The sequence below is a fragment of the Oenanthe melanoleuca genome, chromosome 5 (assembly GCF_029582105.1).
Source record: "Oenanthe melanoleuca isolate GR-GAL-2019-014 chromosome 5, OMel1.0, whole genome shotgun sequence".
Taxonomy (NCBI): Eukaryota; Metazoa; Chordata; class Aves; order Passeriformes; family Muscicapidae; genus Oenanthe; species Oenanthe melanoleuca.
This window is the reverse complement of record NC_079339.1, coordinates 52,889,282-52,905,118: the sequence shown is the minus strand read 5'-3', so window position 1 is coordinate 52,905,118 and position 15,837 is coordinate 52,889,282. Positions and strand designations below refer to the sequence as shown.

Here is a 15,837-nt window from a genome sequence, read left to right as displayed (position 1 = left end):
GACTACACATTTAATACATGTTTAAGAGCTCTGAAGGAATATAAGGGAAACTGAAAATTAATTCAAATCTAGGGTTAACTGAAAATTAACCCTGCTCTTGTATCCAGATGGAGTTTCCAGTTTGGCATTGCAGGACTCCCTGCAGGGCTATTTTAAAAGAACATTTTTCTAAATGCCCTGCTCCATCTACTGAGTAAGCAGGACAGAGATCATGCCATGCTAATAGCACTGAGGTTATTACAGCAATTGTAATGTCACTGCTGAACAGTTTACTAGATTAAGGGTTGAAGTCTACCAGTGCTTTATAATATTCCTAATTCTAAGAACAGAATATGCTCATCATTAAATAATTAGCTAGCTTAGTTTTGGAACACCCAACTTTGTTCCCTGCTTTCAATACATAAAATACCAGTTGCCATGCTTAGCAACTCTTTAAAACAAAAAGCCATATAAAATTTTCATATTCAGAATGGCCAGGGCAGCAAATAGATCAGTAACTTGTGTAAAAGTTACTGCCAATGAATAAATAAAGCTGTTGCAGTTGGCAGGGAGCCAACACAGATTCTTCTGAATGACATCCCCTGTGGCACTCAAGCATGCAGGAAGATGGGCAAGAGTTGATAGTTCCAATAAAATTTTAAAAGGGCAGGAATTTACACCATTGTGCAGGTCCTGAACTGCAACACTGCTGAGCTGTCACAAGCAGGGTGTGCATGGTGCAAGTGTGGCTGAATGAACCCAACGTGTCCTGTGCCAATCAGCTTCAACAAGGTGATTTATTTCAGCCAGAAACCAACACCAGAACGAAGCATTTTGCTGCCTCCACCCCTGTCACCACAGCAGGCTTCACCAGACAGAAATCAAAACACTTTCATTCTGTTTAACCCCACTGAAAGTCCCCAGATGAAGAAGGCTCCTCTCGTTTCACCCAGCAGTGGCAAAGCAACAGATCTGAGCTGATCCAAACTGGAGCAAGAATGAGGAGAGATGGAGACAAGGCACTTACAACACACCTGAGACTTGTGCAGATTTTGGCAGGGAAAGAAGGGATTTGATTGCAGAGGCATTAAGGCCTGAAAGGTCAGTAGCTCAGGGGAGCCCACCAGAGATATCTTGGAGCATGGCTGCAGCTGCAGCATTTACTGTAAGACACGACTGCAGCAAAACTTAGCAGGGCAAAATTACAAAATCTGACTTCACAACTAAACAGGAGAAAGATCTTCTAATTACATGGCCTTAGGTCCCTCACATACAGCAATTTCCTAAAGGATGTCTGTAATCTATAGTACCAAGTCAGTAACAAAATGAAGGTAAACTGTATTCAGTTAAAAACAAACAAACAAACAAACAAACAAAAAAAAAAAAACCCTAAAAATTGCATTTAGTTCAACAAACATCACTACTGAAAAATTTCATTTTTAGGTTGTGTGCAGCAAAAATCTGCTTCTTCCTTGGGATTGTTATACACTGTGTGCTTTCATTTGATGATGTGGTCTTCAAAAAGAGGTTACAGGTGAAAAGGTGACCATGTCTGGAGTCTGGTGACACAGAAAGCTGAGTGAAAAAGAAAAACTTAGTTAATTTTTTCCATCCTACAGGAGGTTAATCACTTTGCATATGCCAGCCTGATTTTTATGTTTTCATTAAAATAATTTTTTAAAATGTATTTTAATTTTTTTAGAGGAAAGAAAAAGACATAAATATGAAGATAAATGGAAAACAACACATTGTATGATTTGACTTACTTTAAATTAGAAGTAGCAACATATGTTTTTAATGATATTTTCTTTGAGACATCAAGCTGCAGGGTTTGTTCTTTCCCTTATGAGGTTATCCCAGAAAAAATACTGTCCTTTTACCTTAACTTAGCACTACAATTCTTTTTTGTTTTATTCTTTCTTTGTCAACCTCAAACCACTTCTTCTTTGTCTAAATCCTGTTCCTGTGTTTTACACATTTCCAATGTGATTCAGCCACTGTACTCACTGAAGAAAGCAGAACTGAATGATGAAGGAATAAGCTGAACAATCCTTTCAAGTTTTATTTCTTTATTTATTTTTATCATCTCTTATATACAAGGTTTCCAGAACTGTTGCACACCTTCACTGTCCAAGGCAGTAAAGAGGATAAAACAGAGCAATGAAAGTGTGTCTCAAATTGTGCCTCCACAGTGACAACAGCTGCTCAGTTTTATTCTCCACTAAGGAAGGGACTTTGGGTTAAGACTATTTCTCCAGAATACCTTCCTAAAAAACAGACTGAGGTGTTTTACAGCAATGGAGAATTACACAATTTTCCTTCCAACTTTCATTGCTGTAACAAGAAACAAACAAGTGCCAAGGTAGCTTTGCTGAATGATCAGAGAGGTATCAAAGAGCAAAAACCAACTCCACATCAAAAGTTATACCAGGACTGGACCATTACATGGGAACAGGTGTGGGACAGCAGAGAGGAACATCTTAAATACAGTCTGTGGTTCTCTGAAGTGCTCACCTCCAGAACAATCCTTACCTTGGTCTGGATCAATGCTTTGCAGTCATTAACACTGAATCCATCAAGTCTAAAATCCTCATTATCTTTGCCATTTGATTCCTCAAGAATATCAGCCTGGTTCTCTGAAACACCCTATAAAAACAATTTACATTTTATTTATGAATTTATTTTATACACTTCTATCTGATTTCAGTGCATACAACCAAAAGAGAAGTTTCCCTCAAATAACAAGCACCAAATTTCACGTTCTGAAGCTGTATTTTATCATGTGTCCCCCTCTGCATTAAAACAATTTTACGCCAGAACCAGTTCTATGAATGATGCCTTAAGTTTTAGATTTATATTTTTCAGATTCTGTACTGCATTAGTGTATAACTCTGAACTCTGTATAGAATGCTAGCTGGCTTTTTCCACATTTTGGTCAGACTAAACAATCCTTCTAGTCCTGAGAATCAAGGTCACCAAAACAGCCTCAGGCCCAATAAGTATAAACAAAAGTGAATTGGGGAGAGAAGCAAACTGGGGGATTTGTCTTCATTACCAGAAGCTGTAATTGGACAATTAACCTCTCATATGCAAATAGACCAAACTTTTATCTGTCTGGTGACTGTTGTCCATCTTGGGTGCAGCCTCTGTGGGGTTTTGCACTGCCCAAGGTGTATCCTTTGAAAGCCTTTTAATAAAAACCTACTTTATTCTCTAACTCTGTCCAGCCTCTGTTCCAGGTAGCTCCTCAAGGCATCACCTACACACAGGAATCTTCAATCAATAAAAAAGCCATTTCCTATTAGAATTAGCCTTAATTAGCACCAAAGCATTGGTGAGAAATGAGTCTTGATCACTATTGTTAAAAGCAATACAGTTTTCCAGTAACAGATAAGAAATAATGATGTAAGTTTAAGCTGCCTGGGCATTGATTTAATTCTGGGGGGCAAGAAAGGAACAGAATGGGAGTTTAGCTATGTTAGGGAAATGTCTCTGATTCTCTCTGTTAAATTACAGAATTCTACAAAGTGACCTTTTCAAGTGCAAAATAGGTTTCCACTTTCAGCACTGTCCTGTTAGCATGTAACTTGCAAGAAAAGTCAAATATGCCCATAAAATCATTACCTCACCAATCCCATGCTTCAGCATTCAAATAATCAATTGAAATAGTTACTTCTGCAAATTACATGTGACTAATTAATCCCAGCTAAATGACTGAATTCTAAACCACCCCTGACACCTGTACCTTCTCAAAACAAGAGATTGTTAGACATTTCTATTTGAGATCTTTCAACATTGCAGGTTTGGTTTCAGTCCAATTTAAAACAAACTCTCCCTCAAGCCTCACAAAAACAGAGGAATAATGTGAGGAAAGGGGAAGTTGAACACACTTTCAGTTTCTCCACAGTAAAATCATCATATAATTACTGTAACAGCCTCTCTGATTCAGTTCTGATTTTCACTTAACAGAAAGATATTAGTCTAAGAGTTTTCTCTCTGAGCAAAACAAGTAAACAATCCTCCTGTACACACACCAGGGAGCTGATTTCCATCTCTAGCACCTGAAAGCTGCCTCTACATCTCTACAAAGCTGAGTGTACCACCTAACAACAGGGAACTGCATTGGGCAGATTTCAGTGTAAAGACAAAGTGTGATCCTGCACAATTTCATAATTACTTACACATGAAGATGAGAAAACACTAAGTTATTGTCTTAAAAAAAAAAAAAAAAAAAAAAAAACACAACCTTGTGACTCACCCAGATCTAGTCCCTCATGCATCTGCATGTACAGCTTACAGAAGATCAGATTCCCAACCCAGTGTTTATGCTGGCAGAATGGAAAACCATTGTTCAATTACCTTTTGATTTGCATCTATTCCGAGAACACTCAAGAGGTTTTCTTGGCAATGAGATTTACTCCAGGGATGTCTTAAGCTGGGGGTATTATCAAAGTCTCTGAGTGCTCTCCACACAGCTCCAGAATCCATGCTAGGGAACAAAACACAGTTTGAGGTTTTGAGCTGAGGTTTCCATGTGCAACAGTTATTCTCACTACACACAGCTGTATATCAGCTTGGATCTAACATTCAACTTGTTTTAAAACTCTTTCTACACTTGTCCAAACTACCAACCCAATGTAGTGACGAGCTGGCATGACAATTAGTGGAAGCAGTAAGTCAGTCAGCATAAGTGTGTTTGTGCTCCTCAGATAAGAAGGGCATTAGAAGCACATTTCAGAGACTGCTGCATGCCAGCAGCTCACAGTACTCTGTTGCTTCTGTGAAATGTGGGCAGAGTTCAGCCCTGTCAGTTCTGCACTTTGCCTCTTCTGTCTCTCAAGTCTTTCTCCATCCCATAGGTCACACTTCACCTCTGCAGCTTCACCTGTCCTACAAAACAAGCCCAAGGCACTCACTGCTGAAAAGCAAGGAGAGAGTTCCCTCAGTGTGGTGCTCTGGATTCTTACACTGCATTCACCACATATAAAATTCAGCTGGGATTTACTTAGTTTGCACTTATCATTGACCTTAGTTACTGTCACAGTAAATCAGAAAATTTTTGTTTTTACCTGGCACTCTGCTGTAATAGTGCAGTCCCCTTTACAATTATATTTCTCCACAAGTTTGATGCTGATTAAAATATAACACATATGCAGGGAACTTGGCTGAAAGGGTGCCCATATTAAAAGTTTTACCCAAGTTTCATCTGAGTCTTAGGACATTTCTCAAGTATGGTCTGACATTGCTTTCTAGACACAAAGCCTCCAAGTTATGAAAAATAACTGCAACTCTGTTCAGTAACTACAATACTTCTCTGAAGCTGCTGGTCTTTAAAAAACATGTAACAAAACCAGAAGTGTTCCAGCTGTTGCAAGAGAAAGCTTAGATAATAATACTAATTGCTATTAACATAGCCCAGGAAAAAAGCCAGATGCACCACAGATTCTGAAGCACATCTGGTTAAATGAGAAGAAGTTACCAATGGGGAAAACTGAGGTGGGAGGGAAAAAAAAGCAAGTAAGTTGTTAGTAGAAGCAGCAGCCTCCAATGATGAAGAAATAAGTGGGATGTGCTGTAAAGAAAGGACAAGCAAACAGGAAGAACAGGCTGCCTGTTGGGTTCTGGCATTCCAGAGGCTTAGTCATAAGGAGGCACACCAACAGCAGGAAAAGCTCTAAGCAGGAATTTGTAATTTTGATATATTCCCTTCATTGTTTTCCAATGGCTGAAACACCATCCATTTCCTTTAACAACGTGCTAAAAAATTTGTAAGAGCTATACACTGAAAAGCATAGTACTAAAAAGGTTAGGTGTACCACTGATTTTTAAATTATGAAACAGTGTAACTGATGAGGAACTTTTTCTTTCTTTTTTTTCTTTTTTTTTTAACTGGTAATCTAAACTCATTACCAAAACTGATTCTTCAAAAGTTCAGGAGTCCAAACATCTTCATTTTTTGCATCAAGAACTTGCTCTAAGCTTCTTATGCACTCTCCAGATTGTGGTACAAAGATTTCTGGAAAGCTCAACTTAAATATCTCCTCATAGCTGTGGTCTTCCTAGAAAAAAAGAGATTTTTATTACATACAACACACAGGCCACCCCCATAATCTATGAATGACCTAGTCCAAAGATTATAATACTTCTAGAGATTGTCTTATTGTTTTTTAGAATTTATATTTATATTAATATTAACAGCAGAGGGACTGAATTAATATTTCAATGTTTTGAGTATTTTGAATACCTAGAATTAGAGGAAACAAGAGTCCCAGAGTTTTCTTTAACTTCCCACCTTCTCTGTCATAGGCTTGCATATTTAACACTTGTGATTCCTCCTTCTGCTCAGCTAATTCAGTCCAGGTCAAATCTGATGTTCACATCAATTCAACAGCTTGTTTTGCTAACTCAGTATTCAAACACTCCTAATTCAAGTGTAACACACCTGCCAAATGCTACAGTTACCAAGAAATACTTGCACTGAGCAAGTCTGCAAAAAGCTGGGGGTGAGGATGTTTGTATACGTTTGTGTTTGCACCAAACTTTTTCCAGCCTATGTTAAAAATCAGAGCCAGGTTTAAATCCTTGTTCCTCCTCCAGCAGCGATGAGGAGGAGGTTTGGAGGACTGACCACAGCACAGGAGTGATCTAGACAGGCCCAGGGGAAGCAACCACTGCAAGCAGGGTTATCTGACAACTAAAAAATACAAATACAAGGGAAAATGTGCATAATTTACATCCTATCCTAGAGGCATGCCGTCTGGTTTGGAAGCTTTTATTCCTTCAAGGAAGGAATTACTGTGATTTCCCAAATACCAGCAAATTAATTGACTTGGCCCCCCTGCCCAGGGACTGCAGTGCTGGAGCAGCAACACTGTGTGAAAACTCAGAAATTAATCAGTCAGTTTGGGGTTTTAGCCCAGCAAACAATAGTGTAGTCTGAAAACCCTAACCATGGATACTCCATATTTTTATAGTTTCATAAATTTTTAATTCAAACATTTCCACAGTCTCTGAACTCAGACAAGTGGGGTGAATATTGAGAGAGCACAGATTTAATCTAAGGATAAGTGGACAAAACCAACAGAGCTGGTAGAAGGCTTCTGCACTCCTGACCATGCTTCAAGGACCAGAATTGGTGCCCCATGCTGCTCCCTCCTGAATAAGACCTTGCTAAAATCCTGTCCTGATGATTCACTGCTGGGACTTTCAAAGACTCCTGGGTAAATCGCTCTGAATCTTGCCCAAAGTGTCACAATACTTTCAATAATTTGTAAATTATTTCAACAGACACACAATATGGAGGATCCTGATGGATGCTGGAGAAGCAAATTCTATAAAGTAACACTTGCTAAAGCATATATGGTCCAGGAAAAAAAATAACTTCCAGGTGGGCACCAAAGCTGGAGTGGGATGGGAGCCAAGGAAAAGCCAGGGAGCTGCTCTTGGATTTGGGATGGGGGAAGTTACAGCCCCAGGGACTGCACTGAGGGAAGCACAGCTCTGCCTCAATTGCAGCATCTCTGTGGAGCCTTGGTGCTGCTCAACACACATACAGGCCACTGACTTAGAGTTTAGCCAAGACAGAAAAAGCGATTTTTTATTACTTTTATTACTGTCTATCTCAGTGAGTGTTTTTGAAACAAAGTTTGGATATATTTCCATTTGTCTTGTGGCTTTGCACTAATTATAAAAAGACCAATGTACAAAGTTCACATCAGTACTTTGTGAATAAATCCTCTATATCCTATTATATCAAAATACCCCATGGCTTAAACACATGCACCATCTCAGTGGCCAATGTTTAAAGAGCACATGAGAAGACCTTAAAGTGTTCAGTTGTGTAGGCAAAACACCCAGCTATTGCAAGGAAATTAATGATTGTTTCCATCTTAAAACACGATTCTGATCCCAACTGATGTCATTTAATTAACTGAAGCAATAAATACTGAAGGTCAGACCTCTGACCTCAGATGATTTCCAGAGGTCCCTTCCAACCCACCTGGCCTTTTTTCTATTGATCATACAGAAGCCACAGTCCCAGTCCAAAGATTTTATGATCTCAAACTAACAACACAAAAAGCACAGGGATAAAGGATGAATTACACATATATTCTGCACTCCAAGGAATCTCCAGCAGCTCTGTGGCTCTCTCTCCCCCTTGAGAGGAGAAAAGACAACTTGAAACTCTAAGTATGTTTAACTTATTTAGCTCGTGCTGGACATTTTCTCCTGCCTTTAACAAATGCAAAATAAAGGCCTCAGTAAGATTAAGATCTATTGCTTCTGGAAAGAAACCAAGCAACCTGCTATATTCCCTTTCAGCTTCAGTCATTACAACATTCTTTTTCTCCAACAGAAGGCTTCTTGTCCCCCATTTCCAGCATTACAAAAAATTTGAATTCTCTGTTTGTGCACACCAATAACCAGGTATTTTGTATGTCTATACTCAATCAGCGTGGGCAGCTTTTCCCACCTGCATCTTTGTTTGTTTTTAGTAATACTTCTGCAACAAGTAAAATTCCTAGGCAAAGGGCAAAAATTCCAGAAAAGTCTCAGTTCCCTACACATACTAAAACTCACCCAACAGACTGCAAGCAATAAATTATTACTGCTAGAAATTAACCCCATGGAAGTCTTAGCTGATTGTTCTCTTTTTTCAAGTGTTGTCATTTAGGATGAAAGTAGTAAGAACAAGGGGCTTTTGTTCTGTATTTGTATGCTCTTTCTTCCCTTTTGTTACTTTCCTTCCCTTTGCTGATGCATGTTTGGTCCACATGGAAACACATTTATCCCAACAAGGTATAACTCTTTACCTGAACCTTTCTTTTTTTTTTGTGCTGATAAGAATTCATTGCATTATTTACTCAGAGTTTTAATTCTAACATTGTAAGAGCGAATGTTATACCTTATGCTAAAAAATGAATTATATTATTTTTATTAATTTCTTTTGTGCTACCATCAGCCTAAAATTCCAGAAAAAACTGTCGATATTATTCAGGGAATATATTAAATAAACAAAAGATATTGTTTTTGCCAATTTCTAACTCAATGGTATGTCAGTTTACTTCAGTAAGTTTGCAGGCAACTCATAGAATTTCTGTCTGCCCTGCTTTTGTCACCCACTTTCCCAATTTGCTGTTCCTTATGCTCCTTCTTGTCTAAATTTTAAATTGCATGTCCTTCAGGGCAAGGTTCATGGTGCATATGTGCTTACTTGCCTGTGTGCCTACTTATTCCTAGTGCCTAGAAGCAAAATAGTGCATTACATTCTTCAAAGCTCTCCAGCAGCACAGCTCAAGTATTTGTCAAACACTGTAAAGAAGTAGCTTTTGTTCCACTTGAAGTAGCAGGACAGTTTCTCGGCATGTGCAGCATTACCCTCTACACAGAAGACAGGTACAAATCCAGAGGTGCAGGAAGCAGTGACATGAATATTTGTGGTCCTTGGTTTGCTGTGAGCACGTACCTCACTCAGGGAGCCTGAATCCTCCTGCATCCCACGGCACAGAGATGGCTCAGCACCCTCCTGGGCAGCAGAAACGCTGCAGCCTCTGCTGCTCCGGCCAGGGTCAGCTCCAGAAGCTTCTGCTGACTTCACCAGAACTTCAAGGTTGCAACCAAATCTCTCTGATTTGTCTAAGGGCTCCTGGAAGCCTTCAAAATCACCCCAGGAGCCGCTGGGTTCTGAGGTACTAAAGCTGCTCTCAGAAAACCCCTCATAACTTCTCCCTTTGCTCTTCCATACAGGGATGCTTTGCTGCATTGCTTCAAGATTAGCAATTTCTCCATTACTTGTTCTTTCATTGCAGTTACAGCCACTTTCACTGAGGGACACAGCACCTGCCAGCTCTTTGGGAGACTCACAGTGTGAAATGTCTGTATCAGCAACACTTTCTACCACTGACAAGTTCTGCATCTTTGTTCGAGAGAAAAAAATAATTTGTTGAAATCTGTACTGCAAAAAAGGTTACTGAAGTTCGGTTGCATCAGAAATATGAGTGTTTCCAAAACAAAATCAAATTCTTCATTTCACCCCAAAGAATAACAACACTGCTGAAACAAAACAGGATGTCCTTCAGCCTCTCCTCCAGTACTCAGCATGTGCACGTTATTCGGCCTCACTTTCTGTGTAGAGCATTAAGCCTGCAAAGAAAGGATTATGAATAAATACCTCTGTGATAAGGCCTGTGTGGGAATAAAGATAGCTGATAAGGTAGGAGAAAGAATGCTTGAGTTAAAATAAACACATTCCTGCATTATCCACTGAAAATTGCTGTAGGCAAAATTATTTGAAATTTACACTGAACTATCTGCCCACACCACAAAAAAGCCATTAAATTAGTGAACAATACTCAGCAAATACATAACAGAAGTTGCTGGATTGTTAACTCAATACTGAGTATACTGGAGACAAACCAAAATAGTTATAGTCAACATCCAACACTTCAAAAATCCTTTCTGCAACTACTTCATCCACCTCATGCACACTCAAATAATGCCATTTCTGCCTACACGGGCTGCCCCATCCCAACGACTAGAATCCTGTAAAAATACAGCATTTCCAGCTATTTAGGCAATTGAGGCAGATCTAATAAATTAAGTTTGGTATCTGCACCGATCATGTTAGATTAACCCCATCTCCTCAAGCATTTCCCAAGCTGTTTTGGGGGGCGGGTTAAAAAACTCACTGAACGCTCTTCTCAGCCGCGGTGCGGTTTTTTCCCTCGGGTTTCCTTCGCAGGTGGGTTGGGCACAGAGCAGGGGTGCGGCGGGTCCCTGTCCTGTCCCCGGGGACACGGCGGATCCCGCGGGAGGGACCGGGCGGGGGATGCGCGTCCGGGGCAGCGCGCGATGTCACCTGGCCGGGCGGGCAGGGAGCGGTGCCACCGGCAGTGCCGCCGGCAGTGTCACCGGCAGTGTCACCGGGCAGTGTCACCGGCAGTGCCACCGGCAGTGTCTCCGCACAGTGCCACCGGCAGTGTCACCGGCAGTGTCTCCGGACAGTGCCACCGGCAGTGCCACCGGGCAGTGTCACCGGCAGTGCCACCGGCAGTGTCTCCGGCAGTGTCACCGGCAGTGTCTCCGGACAGTGTCACCGGCAGTGTCACCGGCAGTGCCACCGGGCAGTGTCTCCGGACAGTGCCACCGGCAGTGCCACCAGCAGCGCCACCGCACAGTGTCACCGGACAGTGTCACTGGCAGTGTCACTGGCAGTGTCACCGGCAGTGTCACCGGCAGTGCCACCGGCAGTGCCACCAGCAGCGCCACCGCACAGTGTCACCGGACAGTGTCACCGCACAGTGTCACCGGCAGTGCCACCAGCAGCGTCACCGGACAGTGTCACCGGCAGTGCCACCAGCAGCGCCACCGCACAGTGTCACTGGCAGTGTCACCGGCAGTGTCACCGCACAGTGTCACCGGAGCAGCCTCACCGGAGCAGCCTCACCGGAGCTGTCTCCCCGTCTCCCGGTCTCCCGGTCTCCCGGTCGCAGCCGCCCCGCCGGTGCCGCAGGTCGCCAGGGGCGGGCCGAGGTGTGCGGGGCGGGCCGGGGCGGGCGGCACCGCCCGGGGACAGCCGAGCCCTCCATCCCTCCGCCCCACGGAGGGCAGGAGCCTCAGCTCATCCCCAGCCCCCTCCCTCTGCTGCCGCCGGCGCCTCTGCATCCTCGCCCCGCGGGTCCCGTTCGCACCCGCGTCCCTCGGGTTCCGCCCTGCCCCGCTTCAAACTGGGTTCAAATTGGGATGTGAAAAACAAAACTATTCGCTCTTTTTTTTTTTTTTTTTCCTCCTCCAGCTTCCTGCTGCAGTCTGGCAGGCTAAGGACGCACGGGTTGATGGTGGTTCCTGTTTGCCTTTCATTTGAGACTAAACCTCTCACATAATTGCAAAGTTTTGCAGGATATAGATTTTTTAAAAGTGACAATCAGTCCATACCCTAACAGAACCTCAGGATAAACCAGTAGGAACAGACCAACAGCAACCCTCTTCCTCCTTCCCTTCTTTCAACCCCCAAGGTATTTGGCTGTCCCCTCTCTGCTGAGGCTGAGGCTGAGGCTGAGGCTGAGGCTTGATTCCCTCCCAACAGGTAAAGCCAGAAGCTGTGGGTGCAGAGCTGCACACAGGTCACCCCCACGGCCTGGTGACCATCCCATCCCATCCCATCCCATCCCATCCCATCCCATCCCATCCCATCCCATCCCATCCCATCCCATCCCATCCCATCCCATCCCATCCCATCCCATCCCATCCCATCCCACCCCACAGGGGAACAGAGGTGCTGTGCTCCAGGCTGGCTGCTCCCAGGCCTGGGGGTCAGAGGGAATGGTGCAGAGAAAACTCCTCAGCTCCCTGTCCTCAGGCTGGGTTAAACATCTGGGTAGTCCCAAAGAACAGGGGACAGTTGTAAAAGCAAGGAAAGAGGTTTTCTGGAGCAAGGCCCAAAGTAAAAAGCTTTTTCTAGGCACTGGAGTACATGTGTTTCCCAGCCCAGACACAGACACACGCACTCCTCCCACGCAGCTGACTCTCATTCCAGGCTGTAGTGCTTTATCCCAGGGCGAGAGGCTGCATTTGGGAGCCATGCCCAGACGCAGAGCCAAAGAAACTTTATTGGCAACTGTCTGAAAGGTTTGTTTAATTTGTTTTCTCTCTGCTTTGGAGCAGTTTCCTGCCCTGCACGGCCATCCCGTGGCAGCCTGCAGCTCTCAGGATATCCGACCGGCTCGGCCAGACTGTGATTCAGCCCCAGAGCGCCTGGCACTGCCTGGGCTCTGTCACTCTGTGCCCTGGGGACCTCGGGGCTTCCAGCTCTCTCTTCAGCCTTGAAGGGAGATCAACGTTTGCTTGCAGTGGCTGAGATTTACACTTTACACTTTCACCTTTGTCTTCTGGAAGGAAAAGGCACAAAGCTGAGGTGCTCCTCTCCTCCACGCTGTGCATCCGGAGGGGAAGGGCTGCGTGGGTTTTGCAAACCCTGCCGAGTTCAAGGTGTCTCTGCAGCTGAGCAGGGAGCTGTGGGAGAGCTGGGGATCTTCAGAAGCTGCCACAGCCCTTAGACACCAAAGTGTGGGAGCTCTAGCACCTTCTTCTCAGAGTGACATCAGGAACTCTGTGAAGGGCTGGCCACATCATGCTGTTGTTTGTCTCTCCAGCACACCTTGTAACCCACCTTGGGAAAACCAGTTGCCAGCCCTTGGTCCCTGCAGTGGAACAATTGGCTGCAGCATTGCTGGGTGTAACCACTGCTGCCTTCTGCTCTCAGGCAAACGCTGCTAAAAACCCACACAAACACAAGAAAACCCTGCACTGGTGTGGTTCTGGAAGGTTTTCACTTCAAAAGGGCTCAGTGTGAAGCACAGATGCCCTGCAAAGGGGATTTCACCTGCCCTCATCTGAAATCAGTCCTCTGGACTCAGCTGAGTGTGTGACAGCTGCTGCTGGCATCACCAGCTCCTGCTTTAAGTGACACTGCTTTAAGTTAGAAGCAGTTGGATTGGGAATTTTCCCCTCTGAAGTAGAGTGGGATAAAATTCCTGTTATCTGTTTGGGGGGAAAATAAGAATTTTTCAGTTTTATCAGGCTATGCCTTGTGCATAATTACTGCATTAAATCAATATTTTATTTTTGAATTATCATCATAGGGTTTTGGGTTGTTTTTTTTTTTCTTTTATAACTCAGTCATTATTTAAAAGGTAAAAAGGTCAAAAGCTTCAGACATGGACTATAAGCATATATTTAGACACACACATGCATCTACCAGAGCAGAATATCATTACTCAAAAATTCACCAATGCAAACAACTGAATTGACTGAACACTCGTTTTTAACTATTATTACTGCTAGTCCCAGCATTCCTACTGGAAAATCACTTGAGTTTACACACTCTAGAATTATTATCTTTTTCTTTTTATCCTTTAAAAAATACCAATTTGCAGTGAAAAAATTCAACATAATAATTGAAAAGTCTTTACTTTCAGGTCAAATCAGTGCCACTATATTATGAATTTGTGTTTGCTTATGACAGATCTGGTCCTGGATTATTGAATTGTGTGGTTCCCTTGTAAGTGATCAGGAATGTTTTTTAATGGATTGCTTTTTTCTTCATTCATTTTTTCTTTTGGAAAAAATATAAGCAAGAGATACTTTTATATGCAGAATTTTTAAATTTGTTTGTTTGGGTTTTCTTAATTGAAGATTAACTTGCTGTTTAAAGGACTGAAGTATTTTCTTTAATTTGTACTAAATACTTGGATGTCTTTTCATGTAAAAAAATAATACAGTGACATTTAGCTGAGCTGATGTAAAATGTCTTTTAGAAAATAGAAGTAAACATGTTTTCAGAAGCAAATAAATAATTTTGAATGACTCAAAATGGCATTCCAATAAATAAGCTGCCTTTTCAGTTAGTGATTAATGTTCTTTTTCACCCTAAGTACCCAGAGTTTAGAAGTGTAGCACATCACCAATTCTTTCATTTCTGTGATAATACAGAATGCTCAGGTTTTTGGAAACCCACTGCAGAGATCAGATCTAAATACTGATCAATTGACTATCTGTGGCTTACATTTTAAGATGGGGTTGATTTTTCCACTGAAGTCCCTCCTGGAGGCACAGTGGGTTTGCCATACCTTCTCCCCTCTTTGTTTGCTGCTGGTGTGGGTGGTACAAAAGGTCAGTAAATCCATCTCCTCCTTCCTGATTTACATGTGGGAACAGCAGATCTTCAGGGCAAACTTTTCTCCTCCCCAGTGCAGGTGGGTTTCCTGTTTCCCATGTGGAATATTGCTCTGTGTGGGATGGGAATGAAGGAGCCACCTGCAGCTCTCAGCTGTGCTTGGGCTAAAGAACGAACCAGGATTTTTCCAACAGCAGATGGCAGCTCTCCCTTGTCTCTCTTTTGTGCACACAACACATCTGCCAGTTCTCCTGAGCAGGAGAAGTAATTAATCCCCTCTATACTCCACTTTATAAAGGTATTGGAACACCTGCTCTATGTGCTGACCACAGAAAGTCCATCCCATGGGACCCCTCATTGATGGGCTGTCAGTGCAGAAGGATCTACCTGCAGAGAAAGTGACATCCTGTGCAGTCGGTGGGAGATGTGCTTTATGTCCTTCTCTTCTTGTCTCAGGTGTGAAAGACACAGGAGCTGTAACCCACCTCTGAATAAAGCAAGATGTGCAAGAGGCATCAGTGCCCTGTGTTCAGTGGCTGCCTTTGGTGCTTTTGTTTGCCCACCACTGCAGCTCCAAAGCAAAGCTCACATTTGTTTGGACAGTCAGTCTGATTCTCAGAGTGATTCTGGGGAGCACAAACTGGGGAAAGGCAGTGAAACACTATTCAACTCTGGCACTTCATGGAAGCATCTTCCAAATCCAGTGGGCAGCACTACTTTAGGATCTTCCAGCAATTCACAGAGCACATGTGCTAAAATAAGACTTTCAGACCATTGAGAGCTCCCACAAGATCCCAAAGTAAGTTTTACCAGCATTTGCCCTCCTTCCACTCTGCCACCACTTCATCATCCAGTGACACTTCTAGTTTTAAACCCTTTCCTCTCTTCAGCTGCTTTCCTTTCTGTTGTCAGTCCCACTTACTGAACCACTCAATTATTTTATCAGATCTTTTTCTTACTGCCCATTTGCCAACTGTTCTCTCTTCTGCCTTCAGCCTCCTGAAAACTCAGAGAGCTGAGACTTGGGCCCCTGGTGGAAGGTGTGGTGCTCTTTATTCAGTGAGCAGGACATGAGAGGGACAAAGGTTTCCTGGGCAGCAGAATAATTTGCTAGTAGAAGCAGGAGATTGCTAATGTTATGACTGTATGAGAACAGTGGCCAGCAGCAGATTTCAGAGAATAAA

The 15,837-nt window shown here is 43.0% G+C and overlaps 1 protein-coding gene across 2 annotated transcripts; it reads right to left on the bottom strand.

Moving 5' to 3' along the window:
* Positions 1–757: 757 nt before the first annotated feature.
* On the bottom strand, positions 758–11,512 carry CLBA1 (clathrin binding box of aftiphilin containing 1). Of its 2 annotated transcripts, XM_056492511.1 has the most exons (7): positions 11,348–11,492; positions 10,668–11,174; positions 9,446–10,122; positions 5,890–6,038; positions 4,339–4,468; positions 2,512–2,625; positions 758–1,554 (listed from the first exon to the last, which is right to left on the bottom strand). In XM_056492511.1, the coding sequence occupies exons 3-7, from the start codon at positions 9,893–9,895 to the stop codon at positions 1,387–1,389; spliced, it is 1,011 nt and encodes a 336-aa protein (XP_056348486.1). In that variant the 5' UTR covers positions 9,896–10,122; positions 10,668–11,174; positions 11,348–11,492; the 3' UTR covers positions 758–1,386. The 2 variants fall into 2 exon arrangements, with proteins under 2 accessions (XP_056348486.1, XP_056348485.1); XM_056492510.1 differs by having other exon boundaries at positions 10,668–11,512.
* Positions 11,513–15,837: the final 4,325 nt, after the last annotated feature.

Excerpts from the sequence above, each read along its gene's own strand:
- CLBA1 (XM_056492510.1), bottom strand. The coding sequence starts at position 9,895 with ATGCAGAACTTGTCAGTGGTAGAAAGTGTTGCTGATACAGACATTTCA. Across the intron at positions 6,039-9,445 it reads ATTCAGGCTCCCTGAGTGAG|GAAGACCACAGCTATGAGGA; the intron begins GTACGTGCTCAC and ends CTTTTTTTCTAG. Across the intron at positions 1,555-2,511 it reads AAGCATTGATCCAGACCAAG|CTTTCTGTGTCACCAGACTC; the intron begins GTAAGGATTGTT and ends TTTTTCACTCAG.